The 18,799-nt window shown below is 32.5% G+C and overlaps 1 protein-coding gene across 5 annotated transcripts in view; it reads right to left on the bottom strand.

The window, feature by feature from the left end:
• Positions 1-5,772: 5,772 nt before the first annotated feature.
• LOC132716355 (inverted formin-2-like) overlaps positions 5,773-18,799 on the bottom strand; it is a 62,783-nt gene continuing 49,756 nt past the window's right edge. For all 5 annotated transcript variants that reach the window (XM_060699618.1, XM_060699616.1, XM_060699615.1 and 2 more), the window contains exons 5-15: positions 17,942-18,120; positions 16,741-16,820; positions 15,715-16,460; positions 15,071-15,213; positions 14,530-14,694; positions 13,158-13,415; positions 10,324-10,505; positions 9,441-9,561; positions 8,967-9,131; positions 8,418-8,499; positions 5,773-7,734 (exon numbers count right to left, since the gene is read on the bottom strand). In XM_060699618.1, the coding sequence (XP_060555601.1) occupies positions 7,607-7,734; positions 8,418-8,499; positions 8,967-9,131; positions 9,441-9,561; positions 10,324-10,505; positions 13,158-13,415; positions 14,530-14,694; positions 15,071-15,213; positions 15,715-16,460; positions 16,741-16,820; positions 17,942-18,120 (2,249 nt within the window). In that variant the 3' untranslated portion in view covers positions 5,773-7,606. The remainder of the gene's footprint in view (positions 7,735-8,417; positions 8,500-8,966; positions 9,132-9,440; positions 9,562-10,323; positions 10,506-13,157; positions 13,416-14,529; positions 14,695-15,070; positions 15,214-15,714; positions 16,461-16,740; positions 16,821-17,941; positions 18,121-18,799) is intronic.

The raw sequence follows: 18,799 nt of genomic DNA, 5'->3' as shown, positions 1-18,799 counted from the left end.
GAAAGTCACATTTTTTAGCATCTATTTAGATTATTAGAATATTATAATTGTTATGCATGTTCCAAAACTTATATATATATCGAATTATATTTTGACTTTTTCTTCTGCTTTGTCTTAAGAGACTTATGCGACATTTTTTATGTTTCCCTTGCATGTTCGCTTATTACAAGTTTGACTGTAAAACGTACATTTGTATGACAATTCATTTTTGTCTGATGTAAAATGATGAAAACAAAACAACGAAAAGACATTTTGTCGAGCTTGAACTTGTGACGAAATGTTTGTAACATGCAACCTCAACAACTTAACCAAGTTCATCTTGATCTTATATTCAATCTTTATATCTTGTTTTACCTTTTTAATCGATCGTTGAAATATTCTGTGTACACATAAAATGATACGTTACTCTCATATTATCATAGACAAACAGTATAACGTTTTACAGTGTTAAAGTTTTTTTTTAAAATAAACACAAAGTACAGCTATAAGAGTTATTGTAAGTGTATATACAGACCAGATGTCCAATAATGTCCAGTAATGAAAGATAAAAGTTGCATAATGGCAGATTTAAGTAGTGCTCTGCTGTTGCTATATAGAACATTTGTTTATAATTTTTATTGATCTTTTTGATTCAAATTACTTGTGTATGATGACTTTTGTAGATTTTGTCTTTTTGAAATGATTGTTATTAAATTGTTACTGATGTTTTTGTTCAAATAATAAAGGTATAATATTTCTGAAAATATTTTAAATTTACTTTTTTTGAACTATTGCTCCTTTTTTCTGATCCCTTTATTACAAAATAGCTAGTTCTTTTAAGAATATATAGTTTTTACTTATATTAAAGTGATATTTTTTTCATGCAGTTGATTTAAGTTGATTTTATATTTAATTTAACTATAAATTGATAGCTACTTTAAAGTGCTTTCAACTTTGAATGATCTTTGTGCAAAAAGAAAATAAAAAAGTGAAAAATCTAGTTTTTTTTCAACATATCTAGTTTACATAACAAACACATAAGAAATCAAAGTAACATACCTTTTAGCTTTAAACGAGAGTTTATACTCAAACAGTTTTTAATTTATTGCCTTGTTTAATATCCGAAGAACCTTTATAGAAATTTCTTTAACAAATAAGTTCATTTTTTTTAAACAAAATATGAGTGAATATCATTTGTTTAATTACTGGCATATATAACTTTTTTAAGTTCATAACTTTGAAAAAAAAATCTTTCATTAATTTCAATATGTAAAGTCGTTCAATTAATGATTCGCATGCACCCAAACATAGTAGTCATGTTATATGATGAAAATAATAAAAAGTTAAAAAATGTTTCTTCATGATTCAAAATTACAACCTTCGGCTGGCAACTGAAAGTCTAAACACTTTGTCACTGAGACTAACACGGCAAAGGTTTAAGCTATGCATATACTGTTATACCATACTTTAAAGGAATTCCACTGGGTGCAAAAGCTAAAACAAATAATCACACTTTATTACACATATCAAATGGGGCACTTAAAACAGAAAAGTATGCTACCATTTATATGCAAGGTCAAGGTCACCAAGGTGATGAAATATCAAGATGTTGTCTTATGCATATCTCCTACATGCATGGAAGAATTTTTATAATACTCGATAGGAATATTCAACACTATAAGCCGTATTGCTCCACGCATGATCCAGTTCTCTAGTTCAAAGGTTTACATTGAAGTGGTGGGGTTTAGTCAATCAACCACTCAATGAGGTTTATATGTATATTTATTCTATAAAGAATAAAACCTGTGACAAGTAAAATAACAATCAGACATCACATTACAAAACAAATATTTTACAAGACAAATACATGTTACTTGTGGGGGTATATTGTTTTGCATTTGACTGTCGGTCGGTCGGTCGGTCCGTAGACCAAATGGTTTCCGATCAATAACCAAAGAACGCTTTGGCCTGGGAACTTCAAACTTGGTATGAGGATTGTTCATTACCAGTAGATGACTTCTATTGATCTTGAGGTCATACAGTCAAAGGTCAAGGTTACATTGACCTTGTAGGTAAAAACAGTTTCCGATCAATAAGTTGACAACCAATTAACAGTTAGTCCTAACACTTGGTAAGTGGATTGGTCTTGGCAAGACGATGACCCCTATTGATTTTGGTTTAAGGGGTCAAGGTCAAAGTGATATTAACCTTGTATGTTAAATGGTTTCCGATCATTAACTTGACAAGCCATAGGCTTATCGCACTCAAACTTTATAGGTGCATTGAACTAGGCAAGTAGATTACCTCTTTTGATTTTTAGGTCAAGGGTCATAGGTTCAATGTCACATTGACCTTGTAGGTAAAAACGGTTTCCGATTAATAACTTGACAACCAATGTGCTGTTGGTCCTCAAACTTCGTAAGTGGATTGGACTTGGCAAGTAGTTAACCCCTATCGATTTTAGGGCAACGGGTCAATGGTCAAGTTCAAATTGACCTTGTAAGTCAAAACGATTTCCGATTAATAATTTGACAACCCATGTGCTGTTGGTCCTCAAACTTCGTAAGTGGATTGGAATTGGCAAGTCGTTGACCCCTATCGATTTTAAGTCAAGGGGTCAAAGGTCAAGGTCAAATTGTCCTTGTAGGTCAAAACGGTTTCCGATGAATAACTTGACAACCAATGGGCTGTTCGCCCTAACACTTCGTAAGTACATTAGTCTTGGCAAGTAGATTACCCCTATTGACTTTTAGGTGAATGGGTCAAAGGTCAAGGTCGAATTGACATTGTAGGTTAAAACGGTTTTCGATCAATACCTTGACAACTCATGGGCCCTTGGCCCTCAAATTGCATAGGTACATTAGTATTGGCCAGTAGATGATCCCTTTTGATTTGGGACATGGACCCAAAGGTTAAGGTCACATTGACATTGTATGTCAAAACGGTTTCCTATCAATAACTGGACAATCCATGGACCATTGACCTTCAAACTTCACAGATGCATTGATTTTGGTTAGAAAATGACCTTTTTGCATTTTTTGGTGTCAAGAGGTCTGAGGTCGAGATCACAAAAAAAGGCTTTCTGATCAATATCTCAACAACTCATGGGCTCTTTATCTTCAAACTTAACAGGTACGTACATTGGTATTGGCCAGTAGATAACCCTTATTTAGTGATGTGGTCAAAGGTCAATGTCACATTGACCTTGTACGTAAAAACTGTTTCCGACCGATGCATATATTATTTGGTAAGATTTGTGATAACTTTGTCATAAAATTGCTTCACACAGCCTTTACGGTTACAATCACCTGAATGACTATTCACGACCAGTAGATAACCCCTATTGATTTTTTGTCACTAGGTTAAAAGTCAGTCACTAAAACCTGACCACATGGCTAATTGGCTGCCGATAGGGGGCATACATGTATTACAAACATATATTGTTAATATTTTGTTTTTGTGTAGTGTTTCGGTGAAACAACACTGTTTAGGTCATATTGGCCCAAAACAGAAAAGAGGATTTTTGCTAACCTTGTGTGTTACAAACTTAAAGCAACACCACCTTGAGCTAAGAGATGCATAAATTCAAGTTATTCGAACCTATATAGTCGCCTAGTTTTATCTAGCAGCTGGAGGTATTTTACACATGTCGTAGGTGTCATCATTTTAGGTAACCTACAAACACTAGTAACTCGTCCATTTCGTTATTTTTGTAAGCTTTGACCTTTTTTACTTTCATCCTATGGTAATAATTCAGTATGTTAACCTATGAAAAATTTTGTTATATACAAATCTATTTTATTACAGAGCTAACAGAGAATGTCCATTGTTCAGTCAGAGTGTGCAATAACTCCAGGACTATATGCCATGGGTGGTGCAGCAGCAGCTTTAGTTGGCGTTACGAGAATGACAGGTGAGTGTTTACTTGACTTGCTATTAATATTAACAGGCCAAACCTGGCTGGGTATGAACATAACCTGACTGATAAGTTGGTACTTGGCATGTGCCAAACAGTAACAGACTGGTAAGTTGTTACCTGGCTTGTCATAAACATGAACAGACCAATAAATTGTTACCTGGGTCGCGCTAAACATAAAATGAATAAGAAATATACTGTACACAGAAATTAAATAAAAAGTATTTTTGTGGTATTCTTAGCTCGATTTTAGTGAAAAGCTTGCAGAGCTTATTAATTTCGGTTCATTTTAACAATTATAAATATTCTGGAACATAGCAGTGCTCACAATTTATTCGTCTATACCTACATCAAATGGAATATTAATCTCAAAAATTTATTTCCAATCCCGTCTTCAAGATGTCAAAAAATCTCATTGGAACCCTTTAACGTCGTGTTTATTTTCTAACTCAGATATAAAATCGCATTTGCTGCACAAAACATAGACAGTGCGGAATTAAAATGCCATCAGTACACCTTATTATTCACAAAACCATGTCTTACTTACAACAACCTCTCTCTGTATCGAATTAACTTTACAAAATTACCAATTTAGAAGATTTATTAGTAGCATGTTTCACATTATTCGTCTAGATTTATTGCCAAAATTCTGTGTTTTTTATTTCTTCTCTTCGTTCAAATTAATTCAATTTACAATTTTTCATCGAAGGTCATAATTCTTATATTAGTTTGTTCATCACTGGTATGTGTCGGTATTGTTTTGTTGTGTCGATTAACCAAGTATCTTCCAATCTTACTTTTTCACGTTGTACTCAGATGTCCTGCACAAGTCCTGCATTAAAATAGGTTTCTGAACATTCTTGCGACATTATACAATTCAATGTGTACCTTGTCTTGCAAGCCTATACAATTCAAGGTGTACCAAGTCTTGAGAGCCTATACAATTCAACGTGTACCTTTTCTTGCGAACCTATGCAATTCAATGTGTTTTCTTGCGAACCTATACAATTAAATTTGTACCTTGCCTTGCAAGCTCATACAATTCAATGTGAACCATGTCTTGGGAGCCTATACAATTCAATGTATACCTTGACTTGCGAGCCTTTACAATTCAATGTATACCCTGTCTTGCAAGCCTATACAATTCAATATGTAACCTGTCTTGCGAACCTCTATAATTCTATGTGTACTTTGTCTTGCGAGCCTATACAATTCTATGTATACCCTGTCCTGCGAGCCTATACAATTCTATGTATACCTTGACTTGCGAGCCTATACAATTCAATTTGTAACCTGCCTTGCGAGCAGCTACAAGTCAATGTGTACCATGTCTTGCAATTAAAAGCACATTTTACTTCCAATCACTGTACATTTCTTGGGAGCCTATATATTTTTAACTTGACATTTTCTTGCGATAATTGGTAGTAGACTTGTTTATATACTTTATTCAATGAGTATACTGAGTTTTGAGTTGTATTTACGTCTGTGGCAAGCATAATTTGTGATATACAAAGATTAGATCATCTTGAGTCATTGAACTGCACGAGAGAGTGAATGAAAACAACAACAATGCTTTCTTCAAACATTATATTGGAAAATCAAGCACTCTTGTAAAGAAAAGATTTTCGCAGCAGGACAAAAGTTTAATCAAAATGTTATAAAAGAAAATCAGAAATAAACACATATTGTAATTGTATTAAATTTATTGAGATTTAAAAATATATATACAGAAATATAATAAGGCATTTAAACTATATACACAAATATTTTCATTTGTTATCATATTTAAAAAAAAATAAAAATTAACTATTTTATCCATTTTCTAAAAACAATTATATCTTGTTAAGAAAGATTGAATTATAAAGTTTTTTTTGTGACTATTTGACTGAATTTCTTTCAAGCATATTTTGAAACAATTATATAGATATGAAATTTCAAAAAATCTATAATGTTAATTATATATAAGGCTAATTATTTCGCCGAAAAATAAAAAGACCTTACTTTTATAATACATTAAAAAAAGGTGTGATTTTAAACATTTAAACAAGCATCATTCGTCGTAAAACATGTTTCATTATTGATTTATTAAGTCTTAATCATAGATATTAAAAAGTTACATAAGTATACAATAATACTAATAATTTACTATCATAAAGTTTTAATAACGTATAAAAATACAAACATTTATTTTATACAGAATATATGTTATTTTGATTGTGCAGGAAGCTATAAACTTATAAAGACACTCTCAAATTCGTTCCCGAACCCGTTCAGTACTGTAAAGGTAGCAACGTCTTGTCCCTGGCGGTATTGAAACCCACGCGGCCAGCAAACCATAGATTACTGGTCAGACCTATTTACCATTCGTCCACGCCGCAACACTTGTGTCATAAATTCCCTATTTATTTCAAATCAATTCCAATAAAGGAATGTAAAACAATTCATTCATTAAACTGTACCATGCAAACACATGTTCCGACATTATTAAGAAGACATATGATCAAAATAACCTTACATATTCGTAAGCATGCAAAAATGTTTAATATCAATGCACATATAGGCCTTTATCTTCAAAAGTGTTGATTAAACGTAAAAAAGCATTAAAATTTATGCAAGAATGTTATATAGTAAGTATTGTCACCAAAATCAGGAGAAAGGCAATAATCTGCAATTAACATGAGCACAATATATAGGTATAATAGTAATGGCGAAAGTAAGGATTGTGCGTAAATTCACTACTACATTTTGGCTACTGAATCGTAGACATTATTTAAAAGAGATGACTATATTATTTGTTTCTAGAGTTTGGAGTCGATAGCATATCAATGAAGCATTATGCCAATATAAGAATATATTTAACATTATATTAGAAAACATCCAATGTGATCTTATTGATACTCGGGTATAATGTTCAAAATGCTGTAACATTAATTTTTGAGAAAGTTTCTATTTTTCTAAACATATTATGAATCCGCTCTAAGAAACCTTACACACTTATTGAAATATTGCACACACACAATTAAAATTGCAATTATGAGAAAATAAATTACTTATTTTATAAATAAAATCACAAATAAAGCATGGTCCCTCTATATTGTTATAAATTGCTTAAATCTTTCAAACATTTAACGTTTGCTTTTTTGTATGCCATACATTTCTTGATAAGCCACTGTTTTGAAATTCCTGCTTTTTAAAACGTCATTGACTTGAAGCTGAAGTGCCAAACATTCCTAATTACTTTATGAAAAAGCGAAATTCAATGTTTATAAATCAGCTGCTATTGACAAGTGCACCCATTATTCAATAAGACAGCAAAGGTTTTTAATTATATACACATTTTTATGAACACATTTCAAATGGCACTAGACGCAATCATGTCTTCCACACAATAAAAATATATAAAACCTTGAAATACATGAAAACATTCTTTCCATAAGCAAAACAAAACGAATTGTTTTAAAAATGTTCATCTCATAACGTGAAAACTTTTGATAAAATATTTTACAACTTTCCTTTACTATGAGCAAGCAAAGACAAGCTTTGTATGTGTAACTATGGTAACCATATAATTTCATGTATCATTTTCAAGTCATTAAACTAATACATTTCCAAAAAGTATTTTTATACACTGAGAATAGAGTAAAATGTTCAATGATGCAAATATTCTAATAAAACGCGTTGTCTTAGAAGTAGTAACACAAATAGCGATTATTAACAATTTGATTCGTTTTGGTTTTGTTTCTTTGGGGATTTTCTCAGACTGTATCCCTTCTTGATCTCTAAGAGAAGTTTATCTATAATACACCCGTCGTCCTCTTGCGAAGGGATCTTTCTTGGCTCTGAAAGTGCAAATCGAAATAATTAAACATGGCAAACAGTAGCAAGAATTGTTATAGAAGCTAACACACTAGTGGGGGTATATATTCATTGATAGCAATTGCAGAAGCATAGCAAGTAGGTATGCCAAATGACATTCTATCTATATATCTTGTGGAACTCGATAACTTAAGTGGTTGTATTTGATATTGTATGGAAAATAGATAATAAATAATTCTTTACGTTTCTGAAAATAATTCTGAGATGTCATATGATTTGCCTTTTAAATATTTGTGTAAAAGAGATGAAACTAATAAGAAACGTCAAACAACTCTGCAAAATACCCTCTCATTAAAATACCTTATCAATCAAAAGAAAATGGAAATCAAGTTTGCAAGATTATATCTAATTACGATATTTTGTCCAAAACACAATGAATAGTTAATAATTGTCATAATACACTTTGTTACTTTTACCTTTAACAGTTTAAGGAAACAGATTCTAATTATGATTATGAAAACATTCTAGCATTACATAAAGATTAAGAATTTTCAATTTTGAATTTTTAAACATTCAATCGAGAAACGTTGACTATTTCGGTTTCAGTTGATGTCACAATTGCATGGCGCAGGCATTTTGAATCAAGTTAACTTACTAATTCATTCCGACATAAAACACAGGAATACAAAAATTCTAGAATGCTTACGCTTTGGTTTTGCCTTTATTTCTGCTTGAGCCTTCCTTCGTTTTTCCTGTTTTTCTTCTTGTATTCTTCTTTGTTCATTTTCCTTAAAAATATTTTATTTCAAAATAACTCGAATGTACGATGAATTTTATCTTGCATAGAAAAAACATCGTCTTCATTGGTTTCATTCTATATTTTATGTATTTGAAAAGCTTAAAGAAATTTACAAACGCTACAAGGGAATGACTGTAGCAGACATTTTCATGATAATATTAACAGTATGTTTTGAATTATCGCATCAATTAGTTATCTGGACGGACAGGCAAGCGTTTTACATATTGTGTTTATAGATTTTTTGTGTTTGATATTTATATTGGATTTTTCAACATAAAACAGTAATTATTACAATACATTAATGTGGTTTCCCTATTTTATCAACCAAGATTAAGGGCCGCATAAAGCTCATAAACCAATGAATGTTTGCACGCACTGACGTATGAAGACCAAGTCCCCCCTGTGAAATGGTAGAGATATTATTATTATTATAAGTATATGATGTAGGTAAAATACCTTCTGGCACTGTCGTACTTTCTCACAGAATGTTTTCATTATTGTCAAGAATTCTTCCAGTTTAAAACTCTGCTCATTCTCACAAAAATGAATGGCTACTTTAGTCGACAACTCATTTATCTTTTCTAAATCATCTTTGATGTCTGTTATTTCAAGTTTTGCTGACTGCAATAAATGTATATTTCAATTAAATATATTAATAAATTTAAGTATATCTTTGCCGTCATTTACTTTATGTTTGGTGTTCTCTTTTTTGAGTTGTGACATTCTTAATTTAGTAACAAAGAACATGATACTTTAGAATATAAGTGATATCATTATGAAGGCTTGTAAACACTAAATACTTACTTAGATTGAAGACCTTTGAAAGATAATACGACATAATGATAATAGTAAAATATGAAACAAACAATCATGATTTTACTTAATCATGTATTAAGATTATAAAAATATCAAAGTAATAAAGTTTGTTACCTTAATGAAGGCCTCAAACTGAGTCTTAAGATCTTCTGAAGAATTAACAAGTTGTTTATCAATTGATCCAATAGATGTGCTGACTTCATGAATTTCTGCATTTATATTATCTAACGTATACCTGAAAATAAGAATATTAAGTGTAACAGAACTCCATTTTACTTATAAAAAAAGGCTTTATATGAGCCTTTTTAATTGCAACGAAAAGAAAACCACAACCACTAGGTCATGGTTTGCCTAATACAACTACAGGTTCTTCTTTGTTTTTAATGTAATAGACGCATCTGGTATCCGTTCATTAGTTAAGCTATAATTAATGCTTGCATTAACCAAATGATCCTTAGAAAGAACTGAATGAGAAAAGTATCTATAAAACATCTTGAAGCAGTACTTAATTTTCTTAATATGTTGCAATCAATGATCCCAAAGGCCAGAAACATATAACAACACTAAAATTGCAGACTCGATTTGAGTCTGTACATGTCGGATAGTGAAAGAGTGAAACGTCCTTCGCATCTCGTAGCATCGGCTTGAAGCAGTACTTAATTTTCTTCATTCTTAATATGTTGCAATCAATGATCCCAAAGGACCAGAAACATATAACAACACTAAAGTGAAGTAAGGGGAACATTTTTACAGTCGCATCACGACACATAACAACTGCTGTTGTGAAGTGTCAAAATCACACTTGGGTAATACATTCAACCTCTCGAGAAATCGTACATGTTTAACTAGTAACAGAAGTTTCCTTTTTTATATTTTCATGATAATCTGAAATTATTTTCAACCAAACAAACGTAATTGGAAGTGTGAAGATTAACAGAAGTGAACCATCATTCAAACTCTGAAGTTATTATTTATTGCACTGGTTTACTATACTTACTTGGTAAGAAAGCTTAGATCTGGGAATAATTCGTCAACAAATAAAATAGCGTCATTATGTTTCTTTTCGGCTTCATTGACTAGATAATGTAGCAGAGTGATGCGTGGTTTGTTCGCCCTCGTGTCAATCAACTTTGTCAAAGAGCTGATCCGGAAGCCTACCGCATTCCCCGAATATTTGCCCTGTGATAGATTAAAAACAATAATAATGTTAATCAGTTTGGTGTCTAGTTTATTTGTTTTACGCTGCTTCTAACACATATTTGCCCCATGTCTCCGCAATCGGTCCACTAAACCGGCATCTTGGATAACTAACCAGAAATAACAGATTTCCCTGCAGGTTAACGACTACTAATCCCACCTGATGAATCAGCGGTAAGAGAACAAGAGCTGTCCGTAAGACAGCGCGCTCGACTTTTTTATTGCTTGCCAATAAAAAAAGTTTTTGCAGTAAAAGGCAATACAAGAATCTCTGTATTTTTAAAGTGAATAATGGCCATGAGCATTAAGATATTTAGTGAAGAATTATTTTACTGAATTGTGTGATACCCTTGAACACTGCAGCAAAGTTTGAAATGTTTAAGTCAAAAGAGGGCTGGTAAGAAAGAAAAAAAAACTGAGTTGAGCCTTAAATAAATTTAATAGTATTAAACCCACTTTGAGAGAATAAGGTATTTTTACGTCACTCAGAACACCTTGGTAAATGACATAATAACATAATTTTTCAAGAAATCTATGCCAAGGAAGCAGTATATTTTTTTGTACAATCAGCATAATATATAGATTTGACTCTGTATGTGATGTTTATATCACCTGATTGTAAACAAGTATTCCAACTTTCAAATTAATTCTCAAACAGCTTCAGTCAAAAAGTGGTCACTAGTACTAAAAACTTAACCAAGATTCTAAGTCGATAAAAGGCCTTAATTTTTAAAACAAATCCTTGACAGAGTTACCTTCTGTTGCGTACAGATGGGGGTAATGATGTGAAATAGCATTAAAAGTTTCAAAGCAATATCTCAAAGGGTTAAGGCAATAAGTGGATTTTACCCATATTCAATGTATTTTCTAAGTCAAAAAGGGGCATAATTCTGTCAAAAACCTTGACAGAGTTATGTCCTCTTGTCTGTTGATGAAGGTCGTGATGGTAAACAAGTATGGTCAGTTTCAAAGCAATACCTCCAATGGTTTTGAAATAAAGTGAGGTGGTACAAAAAACTTAACCAAGCTCAATACACTTTCTAAGTCAAAAAAGGGCCATAATTCTGTCAAAAACCTTGACAGAGTTATGTACTCTTGTCTGTAGATGGAGGTTATGATGGTGAACAAGTATGGTAAGTTTCAAAGCCATACTTGTAATACTTCTGAAATAAAGTGGGGTGGTACGAAAAACTTAACCAAGGTGTGACGCCAACGCCGACGCCGACGCCGACGCCGACGCCGGGGCGAGTAGGATAGCTCCCCTTTTCATAGAAAAGTCGAGCTAAAAATGACCATTAAACTGACTGTCCGAGATCAATTGTCAGGGAGAAATCGCCCCGCCCAATGACCGAACTGGCGGATAACGGATTACAAATCAGGCGCATGAGTGTTTTCAAGAATTCTTTAAAGGAGAAAAACAATATCACAATTCATTAAACGACCGTACAAAGCAAATAAAGTCAACAATATGAAAAACTTAATATTGAAATAAAATACATATAGCTTTATTTGATATATATGTCTAAATGACAAACTCCGATCGCTGAAAACAATATTTCACTGTTACAGTAGCGAAGCATATCGTAGAAACAATTTGAATTGGTAAATATGATTCCTGTACCATATATGAACGCATGCCTGTTAATAGTTCTAAAACAGTCTTAATTAAAATTAAATGCCGTTCTCATATTATTTAACCACAAGTTCAATAACATACCGATTATCATCTTCTTAACTTCATGCTCTCTGTCATTTATATTTAGCTTACAAGATCAAGATTGTGTAAAAAGGTATAAATACTATTCATATAATAGTCATTGTCAATTTAGTGTTGAGTATATCCAGATTATAATTTCTTTGTAAATACTACTCGCTTAAGTCCATGACCGAGTGGTTATGATCGTTCACGTCAAATCATTTGCCCTAACCGATGTGGGTTCAAATCCGGACAGGGACATGCGAGGAAGCTATCTAGCCAGCTTACAGAAAGTTAGTGGTATCCGCTCGTTCCTAAAACAATGCATGGAGGGGCGCGTCTGAGGTCTTTCTCAGCCGCCATATGACCTGTATTGTGTTCGTGCGACGTAAAACCAAAAACAACAATAAAGAACGCTGAAGAAATTTTGTAAAAGTTTAAGAATTTGATATTGTTTTGAGAAAATATATCTTAAATACCTTTATTTTAAACAATACCTTTATTTTAAACAATACCTTTATTTCGAGCAATATTACATAGTGTGGAGCTCATATGCGCTGTAGGGATGTCACGAAAGCAGAAGAAAAATTGTTTCAACCTGCCAGAAAAACTCAGCTTAAACAAATGATTACTTGATTCTGTGCTTGTCAAATGATAAAAAAAACTTTTTCATGTAAATCGAAATGACACGGACGACTTCAATTCCCTGTTTTTTCCAAGTAAACAGGCAAACTATAATAATCATTTGGGTTTATTTGGATCATATAAAATGAACATAACAACGCATATATCATCAACATGTTTGTGTAAGAATTATTGCGTCGCCTTCGTGCAAAAAACGGAATAAGTCCATCATAATTTAATAGCAGTTAATCGGTTATCGCAATAAAGTGACAACTTACATGTTGTTTAAACTATTCTTAGAAAAAAATACTTACAGCATTGATAAAGTTTCCAGTATGTAGTACAAATCGGAGAAAGACTTTCAAGGAGTCATTTTCTGTCAGGTCCTTACATGTCTTGATAAATGTTTGCATCAATGGTTTAAACTTTTCTGTAAAGGAGACGAAGTCCAGCTTTAATACCATAGCATCAATTCGCAGCTTAAAGCCATCGAGTGTTTGAAGGTCAAGGTAAAATTGTTCAGCATTTCCAAGCTGTGCCCTCTCGCCACTGTACTCCAGTATAGGTTTCAACTAAAATTAAAAACAAAAAACCCATATATTATGATATAGAACAAAAAGGAACCAGACAGGTAAACGAGGAGCCAGTCTTCAAAGCAAATGCATCAATAAAGATCTCTATTACCGGTAAGAAGATGCATATAAATTCAGTAACACAACATTAGATGCATTTCAATTTAATGAATTATTTCTTTAGAAGAAAGATATCAATTTTGAGAGCATTGTTGTAGAATAATGCACGTTCTGAGTTCAAATGCGTAGGAATATAATCACGAAGACCTGTGTGATGCAAAGATCCCTGACCTGTCTTAATCTAATTATCAGATTTCACCACATCGTATGTGTTATCAAAAAGGCACATGTCAATGTTTGGGTTAAATCTATTGGAGCTATCAATTGTTTGCAAAGCATTTGAACGATAAACTGTGCTTTATCATACTATAATGCAAGACAAAATTAATATATCTTTCCATTCTCAGTTGCTAACAGATACGAGAGAAATGATAAAAATTTGTTGAACTGCATTGAGTGTTGTAATAATTTTTCCTGACATCGTTTGATTTATTGACGTCATATCTGACATCATAATATTATGACGTGTAAGCATTCCATGTTGGTGATGTTCAGATATCGTGTAATAATACACTTAACCGCTCTATCTGTTGATAGGGGAATATTGTTAAGCGTGTAATAACATGTCTTATGCCTATTATATACAATCTCATTTATCCAAGTGCTTAAAGCAAAACAAAACATATTTCAGGGCAAAAATCTCATAAAACTACAAGTGGGCAGTATTTTATTACTTCTAAGAGTTGTGTATGTTTATTTTATATATCGTTTAATTTATTTCTGTATAATGTATTATTCAGAATTGTCAAAGTTCAAATGAAGTTCTTGATAAGAAGTCGGCTATGTACAAATGATATTTGTGCACAGCGCAACAAACGAAATAAACTTCTTACTAGCTATTTATCTAAATTCAGACATCCATGAATTAGTTAAAAAGTTTGTATTTCAAAGATTATTTGATTGTTTTCAATCTGAGATACAATTTAATGGTAAATAAAAAGTAAATAAAAATACAAAAAAAATAGAAAAATGATAATAAAATAAAGATTCCTACATCGTCGTTCTCTGGTAGGATCTTTTGTAATCCCCTGAGTCGTTCGTTGCCTATTTTGCTGATATCTCCTTCCTTGATCATATCCACTATTTGTTGATTGTTTTCTTTAAACTGTTTCAAGAATATATTAACACTCATGCTTTTCCTGTTGTCGAGAAGAAGGACCTTATTGAATAAAAATAGAACATAAGATAACTATAAAGAATCAGACATAGCAGTATCTCATTTCTAGACGAATTTTGTAACTTTTCAAAACAAATTCTTCCGCATATCCCATATCACATAAACTGCATTTAGTCTTTTAATAGATTGGGAAAATCCAATTCAGACAGAGAATATGATACTACACTCAGTGAATATGATTTTATAAACTGTTCTCTGGACTTCTGTTTTGACCAATGACATTGCTTCTTTATTTAGATCAAATAATAATATACAATTATTGACTAGTTATCCATTAAAAATGATGTGATATGGACTGGCTGATGAGATGGCATATTGAGCATGCTACCATGATTTATAAAAGAACACCATTTAATACCTTGGATGGAACATGTTTTGCACTATGACCAGTTTTCGTTGATTCTTCAATTTGTTTCTGACAGAACAGTTGTTCAATTGTGTCGTAATTTACAGGTATTTGGTCGTCCATTGAAGACACCTCTTTCCAAACGTTACTTTTTACTGTAAGTTAAAGGTAACATTTTATTAACATTTCAAATGTGATACGCCGAAGTATTCAAATGGTACTTAAATATAAAGCACACTATAATTTTTGGTTGTGGTTTACGTCGCAACAACACAGTATAGTCATATAGCGACTTTACAGCTTTACTGGCGGAGGAAAACCCAAGATGATCTTCCATACATTATTCCAGGCAAGAACGGCACCTGAGGAGAACCACCAACGTTCTGTTAGCAATTGGATGAAATATTCCAAAGTTCCTGTCAGGATTCGAATCCACAGCATATAAGTGAAAGGACATTGTGTTTACTTATAAAAACACACAGTAAGTGGTGGGAAAAAGTGTTAACTTATAAAAAAAGACATAATAACCCCTAAAGATGTGTCTTTACCCTTTTACATAACATGAACTTAAATGTTGATATTTAAATATACTGTTATCTTCTTTCTAAATATCCATATAATTTTATAGAAATGATAACACCATAGTAGAAAATTACCTGTCACAGAATTTGGAGGAACTTTAGTCCAGTTAAATGTTTTCATTTTGTGTTTTGGTGTAGGTGTACTGATTCTAGGCACTGTTTCTGGTTGAGATCGCATTGGATATGTTGCAGCTCGAGTAATTGGTCCACCTGGTGGAGGAGGTGGTGGAGGAGGAGATCCCGGAAGACCCGGAGGTGGAGGGGGAGGAGGAGGGCCTGATCCTGGTAGTCCTGGTGGAGGTGGTGGTGGAGGAGGGCCAGATCCAGGGAGTGGTGGTGGTGGAGGGATAGCTGAACCTGGTGGGAGTGGTGGTGGAGGAGGCGGAGGAGGAGCACCTGGAAGAGGAGGGGCTGGAGGTGCGGGAGGAGGAGCTATTCCAAATATAGGCGGCGGGGGAGGGGGAGGAGGTACTGATGAAGCGTTACAAGACGCATTGGTATTTTCCGTTGAGCCATTCACTATCACGGTATCAGTATGACCAGGAGTTCTAAATGGAATATTTTTAGAAGACAGTTCACTTAGTGCATTTGCAAATGATGCTTTTGCATCTGCTTGTATCACAGATATTTGGGCATTTGTTACTACACTACCCAAGTCAGTTTGCGCACTGAAATCATGTGTATGCTTATTATAAAATCCACAATGATCACAGAAAAGTCTTGAAGATTTGCCACTTTGTGGCCCAGGTTCAGGAGCACGCGGAAGTGGCATATAAACAGCTTGTCTTACAGCGGTCTCTGCACAGTCCCAACGAATATCACTGAAATAAACAGAAGAAAATATCATTTTGCTGTGTTATGCAGGCATGGGTCGACGGTAGAATTCGGTAGACTATGGTAGAATTCTATGCATTTGATTTTACAGAAAATAACTTTTTTATAAATATCTTATTCATGGTAAAATTCTTAAATAAATTCTCCTTAATCTAAAGAAAACGTACTCTAATGAATATAAATGTCACTTATATACCTTGTTATGAATTCTACATGGTACTATGTATATATTTGATTGGTCTAATTATGATATAGTTATAATCTTACCCTTCAGTTTCTTCTGTATCTATCCGAAGTAATGTTTGTAGAATTATCAGCAAAACATCTGAATGAGGAGTATTATATACCTGAAAAATATTTTCCTGACTTATGAAGTTGCAATGTTTGCAATAATAATAATAATAATAATAATAATAATAATAATAATAATAATAATCATAATCATAATAATATTAATAATAATAATAGTAATAATAATGATAATAATAATAATAAAATATGGTACACAATGATGGCTATATGACCATACATAGGACCAAACAGGTGTAGTAATGTATAGACATACTTATGTCAAATTGCAAACCATATCCTACCCTGCTTTTATAACACAATATAGGTAAGCATTAGTGACTCAATGATTTCTTTAACAATTTTGAATCATAAACTGGAATAGATCATTTTTGTATAAACGGTTAATTTGTAATGACAAAACATGTACTGCAATTAAATTTTCATCACACAGTCATAGATCTATGTTATAATATACTTTATGCTTTATATCATCCAGTTAAGTCAAAGGCCATAATCTTCATGTAATATCTTTTGTAGCAGAAGTAACTTAGCATCAGAGTATAAATGATCATATACGACAATTATACATGTGCCTAAATTTATCATGGACAAAATTATAAGGCACTAAACTGTAAAAGAGTTAAAAGTTAAAAGGTAGTTTCATAGTGACGTATTTTCATTTGTCTAAGAATACATAATTTATGATCCCAAACTCTCATTATTAATTGAAATGTTTCATCACTTGTACCATTTTTAAAACCTTTATTTTATCTTAATAAACATTTGTTAAATGTTAAGAACATACTCTAAAAAAATTGCTTTACTATTTTTCGTAATGTATAGTTAAATGTATATTTTTTTCCACACGTGTCCCTTTGGGCCTTGAAACACTTTGACCTTTAAAACATAATATTAGGTAAATCCATGAGTTTATGCTCTACTTTTTGTACAAAAGTAAAATAAGAAAATCAAGACCAACAAGGAAGGGCAGCATTTTTATGAACGCATCCCCCAACATAAGACCACCGACAAGGAGTCCAACAAGACACCTAACAGAACAGGGCACACGGACCAAATAAAAAAACGGACGGGATGTAACCAAACCTATAATTTGTAAAAAGCTTCATCTAAGTTCATTTTAGCAACATTTAACTTATCTATTAAAGTTATGGCATACTTTCTCAAATAGTGCATTGAAGACAGCATTGTGATCATTTATGTTAACACCGTCTGGGTTGAGTGCAGCAAACGCCTCGTCGTCTTCTTGTTTCTCGTCATCAAACACATTACACTGTATAACAAGATCTTCGTCATCTTCGTTACGTAACTCATCAATGACGTCAAGAAGATTAAGACCTATTTTTAGCAACAGGAAACAAGTGTTATATGTCATTACCTCATGGCAGTCATTTTTATTCATTAATTCTGACAGCCGGTAAAATTATAAAACGAACACAGTTTAAACCTTATTTTAGAATTAGGAATAAATTTTCTAAGTCGGTAATTGTTGAAAATTATTTCTCCTAGAAATGGTATTAAGACAGATCGTCATAAGCCTGACATAAACTTATATATTTTAACAAATTGGCAAATTGTCCTTAAATTAATATTTAATATATTTAATTCCATAGCTCATTTTATCCTTGAAAATAACTCTACAAATTGCAAGAAACATCGATTGGACTAATATTTATTCTCTGTTATAAAGGGCAACATAATATACAAAACGGCAGCACAAAATTAACAATCCACTGAAAGCTATGCAAAAGAACTCAACAAAAAATTCAGAAAAAAAGTAAATAGTCAGAAGAGAAAAAAAGGGCAATAAACCCATAATAGTTTCCAAGACTAACTTTCAAAAAACGAACGTTCCGAAACATATTTCTATCTTAATGTTTTATAAGTAGTTTTCCGAAAAGAGCACAGATGTAAGATTGTTCCTCACACTCGTTCGAGATTTGTTATTAATCATATAATTTTCTCTAGGGAAATTCTTTCTTAGAAATATATGTCATTTCCTTGTAAACGCCGAAAT

The sequence above is a fragment of the Ruditapes philippinarum genome, unplaced genomic scaffold, assembly GCF_026571515.1.
Source record: "Ruditapes philippinarum isolate M1 unplaced genomic scaffold, ASM2657151v2 ctg2329_1_1_1_1, whole genome shotgun sequence".
NCBI lineage: Eukaryota > Metazoa > Mollusca > Bivalvia > Venerida > Veneridae > Ruditapes > Ruditapes philippinarum.
The sequence above is the reverse complement of the archived record's forward strand: the minus strand, read 5'-3'. Positions and strand labels throughout refer to the sequence as shown.